The 16,973-nt window shown below is 45.8% G+C and overlaps 1 protein-coding gene across 2 annotated transcripts in view; it reads right to left on the bottom strand.

Annotated features, from left to right (window-relative positions):
* Positions 1-16,973, bottom strand: part of LOC135385830 (metabotropic glycine receptor-like) — a 167,124-nt gene that overhangs the window by 36,732 nt on the left and 113,419 nt on the right. For both annotated transcript variants that reach the window (XM_064615366.1, XM_064615365.1), the window contains exon 3: positions 7,393-7,501. In XM_064615366.1, the coding sequence (XP_064471436.1) occupies positions 7,393-7,501 (109 nt within the window). The remainder of the gene's footprint in view (positions 1-7,392; positions 7,502-16,973) is intronic.

The raw sequence follows: 16,973 nt of genomic DNA on the forward strand, positions 1-16,973 counted from the left end.
ACATACCATTATGTTCGGTATCGTCCGACAATCTTCTTGGCTAAGCTTTTTTTCATCCGTAAAGCGCTTAGACATTAAATAGACAAATTTTAAAGGTGACAACGACATCGGCGTGACGTCACTCCTTAACGGGAGGAATGAGAGGGCCTCGTTCAGAGAAGAAAGGCGCCGTTCAGACGCCGCATTGCCGCGGCCTCACTTTTCTCAAGGCAGTGCTCTGATAGGTGGTGCAAGGAATGGCGTTTTTGCCGTATTCCAGAGAGGGAATTCTGGCATCCTCTCAACATCCGGCGTCTGCACTTACATTTATTTTATCGAATAGTAGACAAACTGCGCAACTATTTCGCGTGGGATTTTTCATACCCAGGTCAGAGTAAAATGACACCATAGTTTTGAAATCGACTGGAACGGTTCCAATACGTCCCTTTGAGCATGGCAATGACAACGTATAAAGCTATAAGAGCGCATTATAATAGAGTATATGCGTACATTTCTTGTTAATTATACAGCGATAACTGCATCAGGGACGTTTTGCAGCGTTGACGGTGATTATGGTGAGCGTAGCAGAAACGAAACGACGCCATGGCGTCACAACACAGTGGGTGCCACCAACGACATCGCACACACAAGACATCAAACCATCTGCAGCTCTGCCACTGGCGGGTACGGTAGGTAATCGCAGCGCAAAGAGAGGGGAATAAACCTATAGTTGTGCGCTTGCCGCCATTATAGACAGACTGTTCACAACAGGGCGGCCGCGCAAAGTGAGCACGCCCAAAGTGCCGGCAACCTATTCTCCAGAACCTCGCGAACGAGCGTCACAAAGTTTACGCTACAGTCATTTCACACAATGTGTCGCGAAAACGTACCCCTCGCACCGGTATGTGCGTTGACCTAGTCCTCGGCAAGAACATTCTCACGGAGTTGCAGTGCCTCGCCTTCCCGACGTACTTTACTGATGATAAAGGTCTGTTGTTGCTCTGTCAATAAAGCAAGTGGAAAAACAGTTGTCTATGTGTGTGTGGTGAACACAACCGTGGAAACATTGCGTCCCATAAAGCTATCGCTGTCACTTCTTCACACATTGGGGGCGAAAAGGCGTGTTTCTTGTTTTTAAAAAAGATTTCTAAAAACAGCGTCGAAGAGGAATTTTCAGCCATAACTGCTCGTGATGGTAGGCTGCCAAAGCGCGCTCAACAAATAAATATGAACATGAAATTCGGGCTCCAAAGCTGACTAGGAACAAGGGTTGTCCTTTGCAAAATGTGTGAAGTAATCTTTTTAACGTCAAAAATAAATAGGCCCTTAAAATATATATCAGCCCATAACCTAAATTTTGATTCATTAGTATAAATCTAGTTCAAAGGCAGTTCCCGTTACACATTTTAATTTGCTTCGCTCCCAATCGTAACGGTTTTTGAAGCATTTAGACCGCTTTCTGAAGTTGTCTCATAATGTCTGCATCTTGTGTCTGACTGTGCTAAACTTCGATGCGTTCCTCACGCATGATGACAGGTGTTGGGAAGCGATAACCGAAAATGACAATGGCTACTGCGAAACAAACGCTGTGCCTGTAAAACGGGCTCTACCGCCACCAGAAACAAGATGAGGCGAAGTAAGCTTTACAGGCGCTTATCTTCAAGTCTGTTGATTCATTTCTCGGAAGCGCGCTGCGGGTGTGCTCACCGCATGACCTACTACTATACTAGAGACCTGGACATGCGCAATGCTCCCAGCACCGGGGTAGTAGTACCTGCAATCGTCGCTTGGCTATGGGATTTGGCGCTAGCTCGCACTATTCGTTACCACGTGACTTGTCGAAACCGCGGCGATGTATGGTCGGCTGTGTTGACAACGACGAAGCAGTCTGAGAGAGATAATAGCGCGTGCTTAGCAACAGCCTGTGTATCCCTGCGTAGCAGACTAAAGGCGGTGGCAAGGGTGATTCCCTCTCCCCAATAATGCTATGTGGCGCTTGCAGCGGTCACTAATGTAACTAACCCGTGACCTGTCTCTCCCGTAGGGGATCGCCAGCTGTCCAGGTCTCTAGTATAGAGTAGGCCGTGGCTCACCGCTCCCAGAAGCTACTTTGAACACGATTCCATTTCGCGTGCACATATCCTATGCACACATCCTACGTGCACATGACCTATGGTTATGCGGTACGTTACCTAGGCTGTAGTGTGCGGCTTTGGGCTTCAATAGGTACAATTACAGTAGGTACAATAGGTCGAACCCCGGCGCCGGCTGTGCTGTCTGGGGTTTTACCTGGGTTTTCCCCAGACGCTTTCAGACGTATGTCGGTACAGTTCCTTTAGAAGTCGGCCCAGGACGCACATTCCCCAGGGCGTCAGTCGTGACGTTGCCCACATCTGTGAGGCCGACAACAGCGAGCTCTTTCACCAGCACCATCACCAGCACCACCATCAGCACCACCACAATTAAGGGGCGAGACACCCTTCAGTGTTCACATAATTCCCCACACCTTTTCAAAGTCGTATAGAGCCGTGATGTCTACATGACATATGTCTTTGTGGGGTTAGAGCGTGAGAAAGAGAGAGAGGGAGAGAGAGAGAGACAGAGAGAAAGGTCCAGAACAGAAGAGAAATTAGGTGAGATGGTTCGGTGCGTGCCATAGAAACTTCTCCATCGTACTCAGAAGATGACAAAAGAAAGTTTCATGTTTCTCACTTGTCTCACTGTTTGATCACCCAAGAAATAAAGGTACCTCAAATGTGAATGCTAATCTCACTAAGATACCTAAGATCAATACATCAAAAATATTTCGTCTATCTCTTTCTCTCTCATTCTCTTTCTTCTTTTCTTTTTTCGTATGTGTGTGAGGTATTGACCTCATTTACGTGTCCTTTGGCTTCTGGTCTAGAGTTCTTTATCTGGGATTTCCCAAGCTTTGCTGTTGAAGCTCTGTTCAAGGAGTCTTGTGTTTTTTTTTTTTTGCTTTTTTTTTGTTCGTCCGTGCTTTTTCGCTCCTTTACCAAATGTTCAAGCTGTGTTTGTTTTCTCTCGGTTCTTTGTTGTCAATGTATTTTCCCAGTATAAAGTATTAGAGTGCAAGATCCGACCCCGTCATGTCTAACGCCTCCACGTTTTTCATTTTCTTCCTAATCCGCTCGACTTCTGAAGGACGTAGCGCAGGAAACACTGGACACGAGGTAGATGAGATATACACAGGACAGGCTCTACTTATGCCTCAACTTTAACGACAGTTTTCCAGGGGCAAACGTGCGCGCAAAGCGGAGTCTCAAGGTCAGACTTGACTAATGTATGCTATCGAAGCTGTAGGTAAGATGGTGAACACTTTTCGGTGCAGCCTTTCCGGTACAACCTGCCCCGTTTTTTTTTTTTTTTTTAGATCCATTTTCTCCAATACTGAACAGGCGCTCTAGATGCGAACAAATGCTCTACAGAGACGACAGAATTTATATACCGCCGTTTTTCTCCTTGCTTTAACACCATAAGAAGTTATTAGTATTTTATATATATATTTTATATACGTGCCCTCTCTCGCTACGGCTTTCGACACGGGTCTTCTTTCCTGTCAGATAGACGTCTCAATGGTTTACCCTGGAACCGGTCCACTCGTTACAATCCCACTCGTCACCGGAAGACTCGTCACAGGATAATTGGTCACACTGGTACGAGGTCCTTTTGTCACCGGAACACTTGTCAAGGGGGGCGGTTCGTCACCGTAACACTGGTTGCAAGGTTGACCCCGTTCCAGAGAGAACGCGTTTCACCGTGTTTTACCAAAGGGATTAGTCCAGTGCCCGACCCGTACTTCCGCGAACGCGGATTCCGAAAACCGCTGACCGTACAAATTTCACGTCTTTGCTAAGGCCACGGAGAGCATGGAAGTGACGAAAACTCAGGGGCCCCGTTGCTGGGGCGCGGGCAAAAGTTGAGAGACTGACCAAGGTTAGGTCAGGAGAGCCTTTTACGTATTTCACACGTTGGGGAGTGGGTCAGTTCATGTAGAATATGCACCCGTCGAGATTGACCAAGGTTAGGTCAAAAGAGCCTTTTACTATTTCACACGTATGAAAGGGGGTCAGTTCATGTAGAATATGCACCCGTCGAGACTGACCAACGTTAGGTCAGGAGAGCCCTTTACATATTTCACACGTTGGGGAGTACGGTGCGGTGAGCAGGTGGCAGGTTCACTATGACGATTATTCCGGCGTGACGGCAGCTCCTCGTACGAGATGCCCTGTGACGAGTTGGCCTCCTTGACGAGTTCACCTATGACCAGTTGGCCTGTGACGACCGGGCTTGGACGAGTTCTCCTAAACCCTAAATACCCTTCAGGAGAACACATCGCCTCATGCATGCTCCCAAACCCGAGGCGCTGCACGCTACACCTTCCCAAGAGGGACGTGGATGTCTCGAGTATCTCAGTCGCTAAAGCATATCCACAGCACAGGCCGCACTGCCGAGACAAAAAGAGGATATTTCGCTCGACCTCCGTGTCACGTGTAGAGGAGTATGTTCAAAGTTACTTGGAAAATGAGTAGAAGTGATTAAAAAAAGCATTTAAGTTAGATTTCTAAATACTGACATTTGAAATTATTTGCAAGATACCAAGTTACTCGCAAAAGTATTTTAGTATAACTTAAATACTCTACTCCAGTTACTGTACACAAGTCTGCCTTAGTTGCTCAGCTTACCATTTCACCACTGGGGTTCAGGGAGCACCTTTTCGGAGTAGCCCTGTAACCTATTTTTTTTTAATTTTCGTGTTAGCGCCGCGACGCAACTGTGGCTATGAGCAGAGTACAGACGTGGAGAGATGGAGACAGGATAGGAGGGTTAGTATGCGTCCTGAGCCGACTTCAGAGGGAACTGTGCCGGAAAACTCAGAGAAAACCTCAGAGAGCGCGAGGATTCGAACCCGCGTCACCTCCCAGTCTTGGCGTGGAAAGCGATCATCCTAACTATTATGGCACGGAAGCTGACAGCCTATATATTGTAACGTCGTAGTCGTGTCGCATCGGCTAAACACTCATTCCCCTTACGTTGCAAGAATGCTTTACACGGAAAGAGAATGAGCAGCGAAGAAAACACACGAAAACATTTCTTTTTTAGTAAGACCGAAGCTGCCGTACACCTGTTTTGAGAAACTCGCGTGTACCTAACTCGCATGTTTCGGGTCCCATCGTTTCCGCTCACAGTGCGAAGCTCGGGATTCCAGAGTCAAGTGTATGCGGAGTCCTTCGCGAATAGAACATTGATGCGGCTGAGACTGTGCCTGCACCTGCCGCATTGGAGGAGCGACCGACAGGGACGGTAATGGCGGCAATGACCCTCCGGCAGATGGTTCCCTTCTGCAGCTGATCGATTGATGACAAGGTTCACAAAGGACCCCTCTGTTAATCTGCCTACGGAGAAGGCATAATGAGGAAGGCGTGTCACGTCTGCCCAATTTCCATAGGTTTAATACGACCAAGTTCACAGGGAATGGAGATCACATTCCCTTCCCCTCCCCCATACGCGCTGCAAGTTTCTCGCGGTAATGTTATGGGAAAAAAAAAATAAAGGATGGAAAGAAAAGAAAACACGAGCGTGAGTTGATTTCCCGCTTCTAATTATTCTTATCACTGTGGGAGACGACAATGTGAAATCGTTGAAGCAGTCAAATGGCCGAATAACAGCTAGTAAGCGGTCCAGATCTATAGATACAGAACGGAGCTCTTTTACTTGGACATACGTCAGCTAGCCTTACACTGACTCAAGAAATATTTGAAATCGGGAAAATAAAGTAAAATTAAACGGACAATATTAAAGTGTTGTTATTGTAATATGAATTAAGGCAATAATTGATAGAGATTTGATGTCAGCGTTTCCGGAAATTCCTTTCAAGGCCAATTGTGTCATAACGGAACTGTACGGGGCCGCCTTCTTGTGCCCTTGGTCTTCTAACATTTTACCAAATTTTTAAACACCTTACTTAAGCCATAAACAAAAGATTATAGGGAATCATCACGTTAATCACAGAACAAGATATAATAGAAAGAGAAGGGATACAAACAGGTATAAAATTATATGTTTCATTTTTAACGCGTTAAAGATTCCCCAGAGTTTCACATCTGCGCTCAATGTGGCCGAGACCGTCGTCAACGTGCACGAACAGCAACAACAGCAAGTACCCGAATTACGATCAGATGAGGTGTTTCACCGCAACAATTGCGGTACCATACCTCACTGCATGTGGGATGATGATATATAATATGGATATGGAAATATCATCAGACGACTCTGAGGATGGGATATGATATAAGAAAAGTACTCATACACGTGCTTCCTGAAGTTTCATACGATGTCCATATTTTTTGGCTGTGAAATACTGATATGAAGTGATGTAGGAGCTTATCGGTAAGAGTAATTGATAGCTTTTACGTTAAACGCTGTTTCAGAAATTCGCACATGATTTTTCAGTAAAACAAAAACATGAAAAACGGTTAGGAGCAACTAAGATTTATTTGAACAAGAACTTTCGTGCAAGAGACTGCACTTCTTCAGGTTACACAACTAAGTGCGACACCTAAGTGTCGCACTTAGTTGTGTAACCTGAAGAAGTGTAGTCTCTTGCACGAAAGTTCTTGTTCAAATAAACCTTAGTTGCTCCAAACATTTTTTCATGTTACGTGTGTGATTCCCTCATCGCAGGCTCCTTGACAGTGTTTCTCTTTTTTTGGTTTCTCTTTCCTTCGTAAAACAAAAACAAAAAACAAGCCCTCAAACTAGCAACACACACAAGTAAAAAAAGAAAAGCCACTTACATAAACCACATAGATAAACATTACCGTCAGGACAGCATTATTTTTCACTTTTCTTTCGCAATCGAATAAATCTTTCTCATTTAGGATGCCTTCACTTAGGTTTGAAAAGTTCTCGTAGTCTTCAAAGTGCGTCCTCGCACAGCTAAATGCTCTGTCATTATTGCCTGTAGGCACGATTAACAAGTTTGAATACGAAAGAATTAGAATGACACCATTCGAGGACTCCTTGAGTGTGATTAAGACAGACAGAGTCCGCAGCTATCAAAGCTGCGCGAATCGCACGACTTTCTAGTACACTGTACAAGAACAGCTAGTCCGTCCCGTCATTCTAGATGGCGACTCGAAGAGTATCATCCTTCGTTGGCCTCAACGCAACAAGAATGGCCACACGCATGGATTGAAATCGTAATTCGCCCTGCGAGTAATTTTCTGGTTCCCTGAGCGGGGACTTTGGTTGCTTCCCGAGCTCGTTTCGGGGAACAGTAATAGGTCGTTCCTCGGGAGCAGCCCCCGATGTTCTCGCGTAGGAAGCCGTCTCACTTTAATTGTTAGGGCTAGAACGCCGTACACGGAGATGGCGAAAAATATGTCTTACCTCAGCACTTTGTGAGTCACACCTATGGCTGTTGCTGAAGAACAGATCATCGCCCGCGCACTGGTCAATGTCCAAAGAACCCAGGGCGATATTTACAGTAGCTACACCCCTGGAAACACAAAGAATGAAATGATACATGAGTATTATCGTGTACCAATATTTGAATCAGGTCATGCAACTCATATAAGCCTAAGTACTTTAAAACATAGCAAACATTTAGCACTCAGTTGACTGTTCACAAATGCTCATGTGGAGAAAGGTGGAGGGAGCCGGCACAAGGCGAAGTGTCATCATGATGTACGGGTAGAATAAAGTATTCTTTCAAAGGGTATATTGAGACGAGCGATCACCGGGTATTTGTTTCCCTCTTTGAACAGCTCTCTTTTAAGATAAGCCTTTCGTGCATCAATAGGCTGTCAAAGTATCCTCAGGTAGGCGATCGGTCCTCTACAAGTATGCGGTGGATTCGTCAAGAAACCTCTATTCGATAATACGACAGAATATATGTTAAAATGGCTATAGATGTAATGTTCGATTGTGAACGAGCACCTTAAAAAATGGCTTTGCGTTATCGTAAATTACCTGATTTTGAGCTACATGACAATAAGTTAGGCTACAGGACGTTGGGTGAGCTAGCTCGCATTTAATGTCTTAATTTTTTTAATAAGGAGTAATGATTCCCGTACAGTTTTGTCTCGTTATTATTTCGACCTAAATATCCATCCCTTATAAAAATGCCCGTAAAGGTGTAGTGATTTTTTTTTGTCTTATTGTATTGTACCTTGTAGCCTTACCTAACTCCTGACTAGTGCTCCATTGACATTTAGATACTTTTTACGAAGGAACCTTTAACCGGGATTTTCCCGGTTCCTTCAGTTCTATGTTAATTGTATGTATTATAGTCGACCCGCGTTTATCCGGACTTCATTTATCCGGATCCTGCGCTATCCGGACAAAAAAGCATGGGGACGGATTTCTCCCCATGTATTTCGTCCTCGTTTATCCAGACTTCAGCTTCCGGACTCGGACGAGAATTCCAGGGAACAGAAGTGACTAATACCCAACAATCTGCTTCAGTTATCCGGTCACTGTCCAGGAAGGACACTTCGGCCACACCTAGTCAAGCGAGGTCGAGAACCCTGGTCGTGGCCTCCTTTTTACTGACACAAAGAGGGTGTTGCTAGGAAGAATTTTCTCCCTTTCCGACTTTGCACGTTACACAAATGTAATCCACCTGAGAAGTCTGGTCATTTCAGACTGAGAAGGTCCGCAACCGGGACCCCTGCTCTGCAATCACAGATGACGACATCGTCAGCGCCGACGCTTCCGATAGTGTTCAAGAAGAATCTGATGATGAAAGCGGGGATGCCCCAGCTGTGACGGTAGAAAATGCGCGGGCAGCACTGAGAACAGCTCTAGTATTTTTCGAGCAACAGAACAATATTTGGCAAGTTAATGCCGTTAGGGAAGGTTTGCAAGAACTGAATGCGTGTATTATAATGAAACAGATAACAATGGATAGTTTTCTGTGTAATGGTCAATAAAGATGTCCGTTTAGGATCACTCTGGATTTTCGTGTTTCGCTGATCCGGTGCCCCCGCTATCCGGACATTTTCACAGGAAACGGAGCCGCCCGGATAAACGCGGGTCGGCTATATGAATGAATGAAAAAAAAAAGAAAAAAAAGACTGTTTGATTGATACCCGACATCGATTCTTGGAGATCCCTATACGTGACAGCACTCGTGGATGCGTCGCTTATCCTACGGTTCATTCTTCAGAGTCACTCACGGTTCATTCTTCAGCTCATTCTTCAGAGTCCGAAACGTACCCATGAAAGAACATTAATTGAGCTCGGACTCCTAGAAGCGGTTGCCGTACGTTCCTTAAGTATATCACAATCGACAGATACAGGTGTAGGGAACACATAGAGTGTCCCAGAACGCATTTTGTGGCTAAAACAAGGGTCGGTGTTCATCAATTTGCTTTCCAAGAAGGTTAAAAAACATTAATGCGCCGATATTCCCATTTTAGCCGGCTATGCTTTCTTTCTTTCATTCATCATCATCAGTGTATTTGTTGTTGTTTCTTTCAACGCCTCGCGGTTAATACTCCTGTGCCTGACTTTTTTCTTGGAAAGCCCATATTTAGTGCGCCCGAGGTGCGCCTGTTGGATCAATCAGCGTCAATTATGTTAATCAGGTTAATTACGTATCTTGCTATGCCACCGCATCGAACAGCAGTTTCCTGTGCCACAGATAAACGGCCGCTGCTATTTTGGTGGCACTGCGTTCAACTAGCCCAGGTTACAGATGGCTGTCTCCCATTTTATCGGCATAAGTTATGCGGGACCGTCCGACCAACGTGTTCAGGCAAATCGCTCTTTGGTAAAGGGGGGGGGGGGTATTCATTGCGCAACAATACTTTTCCAGCAAACGGGAGACAACCAGATTAATGCAGCCATTTGAGAAAACTATTATTTCAGGCATAGCGTTTAGCCTCACAGCGTTCAGCCTAACTTTAGCTGGTGATCAAGAGCTAACACTGGAAGAAGACAAGTTCACAATTAATCCGCAGAGGGTTTCCCGGAATCTATGGTACCGCTTCCACAGACTGCTCGCCTACCAAACAAAACTTTAATTCAGTGCGCCACGGCAGAGACTGATAGCCAGATCTCACAGAACTGAATGCATCTTAACATAATTTAAAGAGGTGTGCAACATTCGCTACTCAAGAATATGCTTCGTATATATATGTATCCATAGAACGTGGGAACGCAAATTGGAGCCTGCTTATCGGAGCTCCTGCGCAGCTGTGTCTTAAATGATGCAACGATGATCAAAAAGCCATTAGCTAGAATTTATCGCAGAGAAAGATTATGGAGTCCCACTTTGAGACGAAAACGGCGGAAAGCATGAAAGTTGGCTGAAGAAGAAAGGAATAAGCTATTCTGTTTCAGTTCCATAACAAAACTTGGTGTTCGGTTCGCACCCTGTAAATGGGTTTGTATAGATATCTTTGAAATACAACATCGGAATATATGCTTAGCGCAATTCAAACACCGCCCTTGCATTTGGTCCTGTCTTTTCTGAAGTTTTATTGTTTCTCTAAAGGAACTGATCTTTCTTCAGTTTCTCCATACGGGGGTCGCTTGATAAATAAATGTGCTAGACATGGAAGCAGCAAAAAGTATAGTTAAATGTATAATTGAAGCAGTTTCTTACACCCGAAAAGAAAGCCCGACCGCAAGGCACGTTCCAGAATTTGCGATTTATTATTTTTCGCTTCACCCTATTGTCTATGCAAACATTTTTGCATACCCCCTCCCCGTAAAAAACGTTTCTGTCTGTTATATTCTGTCCGTATGCAATGTTGCGAAATACTCTGGCTTCAAGCGGCCAAAGTGGTGAGACAATACTTGCATACTTATTTATTTCTCTTTATTTGCTTCAACCTTAACGTACGCACATAACGTATGTATCCGTACTTATTCAACGCCTACGCAGAATATATATTGAGGGAAGCTGCCCCCAGGTAAGGTGAAGGAACATCTATGACCTGTGGAATATGCTCATAACTGAACCTCGGATTCCTACACAAATGCCTATTTTTTTTCGTGTGGTTCTAATTGTGCGTTTTCAAAATACAGGAGCACGAACTGAGTGCTGGGGAACCTCCTGTATCGATTCAATGGTACCTATAAGTGCCTATTTTGGTATAGATGCCTAAAACTTCGATGAGACATGGAAAATTGCCTATAATGGCCCTAAAGGGGTGGCGAAACTCCCTTGTCCAGGCGAAATTGACATTGCGGTCACGTGGCACGTCCTTTATGAAACTATCGATCGCTTGAAAGAAGCGAGTATCTCAAAAGTGCTAGAATGTAAACTGAGAATTGAAAATCGCTTACTCGGTGCAGTCGCTTTTTCGTTCTTACTCCGCTCTCTTCCAGCTTTGTGTTGTTTCGTGGGTTGTTATTATAAAATATTATATTACATCTTAATCTTATATTATAAAAGCGCGTCTCGTAACGGTTTTGTCGCAATCTAGAACTCGCAGCGCTATGGCCTGTTTATTATCTAGAAGAGCCCTCGAAGCATATCTTTTCTTTTATTTCTATTAGACATACACCGTCCCCCCAACAAAACGGAAGAATGTCTTCTTTGTCGTGTGACGAATTCAGCCTCCCTGTTATTCTTTTCGCCAATATCGACATCAACATCAATTTCATCTCTTTCTTTCTTTTACAACGAATTTGACCCACGGTAAAATGGTGAGGAGGAGGCGTGACGTACGAAGGTAGGTACACATCCGGTACAATCCCCAAAGTTTGGCAACCGGAGAAAGCTGCCCTCCTCGCGGGCAGTCAGGGAGAGCGTGACGCCGCGTCCAATATGAGCAGACTTGATTCCCCCGCCCCCCATATTTTTCCTGCCATTGCGAGCCTTGTAGTAATGCCGAAAGTGAAATCTAGAAGGCGAAGCTTAAAAAGTTCGAGGTCTAATAAATTTGCGAATTAGACTACGTAGTAGCAGCAGTAGTAAATAACTGCGATAATTAGACTAAAGCCTCCAATGCTCAAAGTCCATCTCGCATACCGCCAGTATGCTGCGTGCGACAAGTCCTTCTGATTGCGGAGTGAGTGTGTCGTGCGGAGCCGGTGGAAATGGCTAGAAGCCTCGTGACTGTAGTAGGACGGATGAGTTTTGCACTTCATGCAGCAAAAATATTAGAAGAGCAGTCACAAGTCGCATTTACGGTATTGTTCTTGCGGCTGGAACTGATTTATTCACTTTGTTTTTGCACTTTCAGAGCTACAGATAAAAAAAATCAACAATTTATAGTGCCTTTAATGCCATTTTGAGTGCCTATGACTCGGGATTTTAGCGTGCTTAAAACAACTCTTTTTTGTGCATAAAGATCCGGGCACTACTCTTAAAACAATTTTAATTGTCGAAAATGCGGTCATGTACAATCTCTTAGTTATGAAAGATGAGCTGCGACAAAAAAAAAAATGTAAAAATACAGTGATACTGCGATAAGGATATCTGCAACCAGCCTCCCAATTGCTAATGTAGGTTCGAAATGGTGAATGGTCTGTGCATCCGGACACGAAGGGGAAAGAGAATCGACAGTTTTGAACTTTTGTGATTACAAAATAAAGATATAAATAAATAAAAAGCAAAAATCGTGGACAAAATCAACCCAGAACGCTCCCCTAAAGTGCGTGTAACCGCGCTCAAGCTCTCGTACACTGGACATATTATATGAACACCATGCTGTCCAGAGAAGTCCACAATAGTGGAAGGATGAAAGAGAGGCCGAAGAGAGGATCAGCAGCAACGGCCCGACTAGCGACTAGTCATCTTTGTCTCTAATGTATCTCATCCTCCTTTCACTGTTTGTTAGTTTATCCTTGATTTCCTTACTCTTTTCTTTTCATTTATATTTCTTGTTTCTTTGCGGAATACCAAGCCGACGTCCCGTTTGGCTGACCTTTCCTTCCTTTTTTTTATTTGTTCTAATAAATATATCCCCTCATCCCGAGTAGCGACAAGCTAAGTAGGCACAGTCACTGTAGCAATTAATGCCACACTGAGAGACCTGAACGGTCATTTCGAAGACAGATCATTATTGAGAAAAGTTACAGCTGTCAAGGTACACGTCGAGGTTCCACTTAAATGTAACCGTGTGGCGTGCCCACACCTCTGGGGCAGTGCATAGAGGTAGAAGCGCATTTACATTGCATTTTTGCATACGCTTATGCATCCATTCCTCAGCTTAGTGGTTTATTCAGCCCCCCCCCCAACAGCACCCCCTCAAATGTTTGGAAACACCCCCTAATTTTTTCTTGTGTACTACTGTTACTGCACCCCCCCCCCCTCCAAAAAAGGGCTTGCTGTTCTGGATAAACTACTGCCTCGGCTGTTCATTAGATGTCCTTCCAAGAACTTTTTGTACACACATAGACGAAACGGCAACATAGAACAGCGGCAACATAGCCGACAATAGACGAGTTCAGAAAATCCCAGTGCTCTTTGCGCACGCATTGCATCCTGGGCGCTTGCTCAACGCGGGAACCAATAATAATCCTTCACATTTCGCTTTCGCGGACCTTGACACGTCGTGGACAATGGAACGGTAAGGGAAAAATCGGAACAGTTTGGAGGCCACCAGTTTCTTTCGTATTAGTAAACTCCCACAATTCAAAGCGACGCTAAGCACTCTGGGATTTTCTGAACTCGTCTATTGGAAGAGCGGTAACCTGCATCGACATTTTTTGCGTAAAGGTGGTCTTATGAATACAGTGGTCGCTGGGACGGACAGCTGGATTCGATCAGTCCTGCGAGTTACGGAAAGACCCTTCGGGAGAGCCTATAGTTGTAATGTGACAGCTGCGATAGCGCGAGGATGTCATTTCGTGCTTTCTGTCCCTTCTTCTTTATTTCTGCCCAGGATGCGTACTATGGCTGTACTACGTTATCCCTGCGAGCTTCAGGAATGGTATTGCTCTGCACTGTCGTGCGATATGAGGGTGGGAAATGCGGAAGCGACCTCGGAGAGGAACGCTCTGGAGCTACTGTAGTTCTCGGCTGCAGACATGAAGGGATTAACGGGCAAATAATGTGGAGCTCTATCGCGTTCCAGGTATGTATACGTAGCGCCATGAGAGAATGCTTCTTGGGTAATAGGAAGATCAAAGAGTGATATTAAATGATAGGAGCAACTTATTTGTTTACACATGGTAACGAGACTTTCGTGCACGAGACTGCACTTCTTCAAATTACAAAAATATGAACATGGTAGAGGAACATATATACAGTTGACGAAGGAGTTTTCGTATGAGAGGGTAACAAGGTGATGGAAAGGATGTAGATACAGGTAAAAATGAAAAGAACATAAATACAAACGAAGGGATATCAGAAGCGCAACATAACGCGAGTGCAAAGCAGGGGGATCCCCTGCCCCCCGAGGATCTTCCCTGGATCCGCCCCTGGTCCAAAGGCTTTTACACGGGAAGCGAGAACGCATGTAGGTGACGCTCCAGGAATTAAGGATAAAAAGGGGGGTTGTGGCGACGGAATGAGGACACAGGTGCGGAGTACAAAGGTGACCAGTGGACCGTGAGAACGTGAAGACAGAGGTGGCCTCAGGAGAGAGTCAATCGAAGAGAATATGGAAAGAAAAAATGTTGAGTTGTTTTACAGTTTGCGTGTGTGCGTGTTTATGGTTATTTTATTTTATTTTACGCGAGAAATAGTATTTACGGGTTGAATAATTGTAGTGGGCCTGCGTGGATGTCCAAACTGTGCGGCTAACGATTTTGAGGTCTGTATCCAAAGCGTGTCCAGGCAGGTTAAAATGTGTAGAGACGGGTGTAGTATGGTTATTAAAAATATCGGACATATGGCCGTAAAACCTTTCCCTCATTGTGTTCGAGGTTTCTCCAACGCCGTTTGGTCGAAAGCCGTTTGATCGAACACAGGACATTTGGTCAAAAACCGTTTGACGACGCTTTCAGACATATGTCGGCACAGTTCCCTTAGAAGTCGGCCCAGGACGCACATTCCCCCAGGGCGTCAGTCGTGACGTTGCCCACCTACGTGAGGCCGACAACGGCAAGCCCTTTCACCACCCACCACCACCACCATTTGATCGAACGCCGTTTGATCGAAACGCCAGCGGTCGTTTGATAGATTTTTTTAATTGGTTCACTTGGAGTGTCAAAAATGACAAAACAAGACAAGAAAAAAAAGCTACAATCTAAATGCAGTTATAGTACCGTTGGACGTCCTCATAGCCCTGGCCGATCTCCCTTGGGGCTAATGGCCATTCTCCGTGGGACGAAGAAGAAGAAGAAGTTATCCTAAGGAACATTTAACTTTCATATTTTTGCTCTTTCCTCGCGCTCGCACTGCACGGACGTAGCTTCTCTCGCTCCTGTTTCCTTGGCCTGTTTCCAAGGCCTAGATGCCACGATTTTGAGGGCCTACGGCCCTCACACCGGCTGATATGCATCATGCCGGTCCATCTCAAGACATCGGTCGCTCTAGCTTCCGCGACCGAAGTCGCTCGCCACGACGACCAGAGCGTCCAGAGGATACCGGATCTGGACAACTACCTCCTGCGGTACCCCCAGCGCTTCAGGACTGGTCTTCCAGCACTGAGTCTTACTGTGTAAACCCGGCAACTCCTCCTGCGGACCGCCAGGGCACCCTGGATGAGGACATGAGTGACCCTTTCACACTTGTCACATACAAGAAAAACAGACCACAAGGTATCCCCGTTCTGTTCAAGCCGACGCTTTCCGAGAAGTCATTTTGGAAAGTCAACCCAAACAGCATTGCACAGACCATTCGTTCCGCGGCCCAAGAGCCTATTCTTCATAATCGCGTGAACCGTGACGGCTCGATGTGCATTTTTGTCCAGACGGAGGGTGCTGTTTCAAACCTAATGGGCTTGCAAGAGGTAGCCGGTATCGCGGTCACGGTCACGATATCGTCGTCATATGTCAAAAATATGGGGAAGGTCTTGGACACCCCTCCTGAGTACACCGACGAGGACCCTGTCGCCTATTTGGCAGATGAGGGTGTCGTAGCGGCTAGACGTCAAGTTCGTCATATCTCCATGGAAGATGGGTCAGATCAATATGTACCACTTCGAAGTGTTATACTGAACAAGAAGTTACCCAATAGGATCCATCTAGGCTTCTCCTCTCACACGGTTCATGAATACGTGGAAGGGCCTGTTCAATGCTACCGCTGTCAACGGTTTGGCCACCTCGCCCGAAGCTGTCATGGGCCTTTACGTTGCAAGATCTGCTCGGGCCCACATGAGCCGAAAGAATGCACAGCGCGACGTCAGCCGAAGTGCGCCAACTGTCCGCCTCTCATTCGTTATGCCCACGAAAGCGTGCAGCTACCAGACGTTTCCAAGCTCGGGTGCTCACAGCCGACAAGCCTCCTGTTGTTAAAGACGCTCGTTACACGCCTGGTTTTCGTGCTGCAGAATGTGCAGCCTCAGACCTCAAATCACCTCGAGAAGTGGGCCCCAAAAAGTTACTTATGCGATCAAAGCCCCGGTCCGCCTCGTGCGACAGGAGTGGAGCACAGGCTGATAACGGAAGCCGTAGCTTGCCGCAGCAACGTTCAACCGCTGCCACACGCGGCTCAACCTACGCTGATCTCGTACGGCTCCCAAGGAAGACGCCTGAACCTCAGGTTCAGCCCCAGACACCACGTCGCATAAGGCAACTGCAGCCCCAGCCCCCGCAAGATACTGCCACTGGCACTAGCACCATTCTGCGTTTAGTTCTAGCCGCTTTGAAAGCGATTGTGGCATGCTGCCCTGAGGCTGCGAACCTATCAGAAGTGCAGGCCCTGATGGTAATGGACATATGCTTTTCCGGCCATGGAGCAAATATATAAGCGTGCCGCCCTAATTCAGTGGAATGCACGCGGTTTGCGAAACAAGCTCCCTGACGTCAAACCTTTTTTGTTACAACATCGTGTTCCTCTTTTGGCCATCAGCGAAGCTTACGTCAAGAAGGACTTTAGCACAAGCGGGTATGCTATGGTTACT

Source organism: Ornithodoros turicata, chromosome 2 (genome assembly GCF_037126465.1).
Source record: "Ornithodoros turicata isolate Travis chromosome 2, ASM3712646v1, whole genome shotgun sequence".
Taxonomy (NCBI): Eukaryota; Metazoa; Arthropoda; class Arachnida; order Ixodida; family Argasidae; genus Ornithodoros; species Ornithodoros turicata.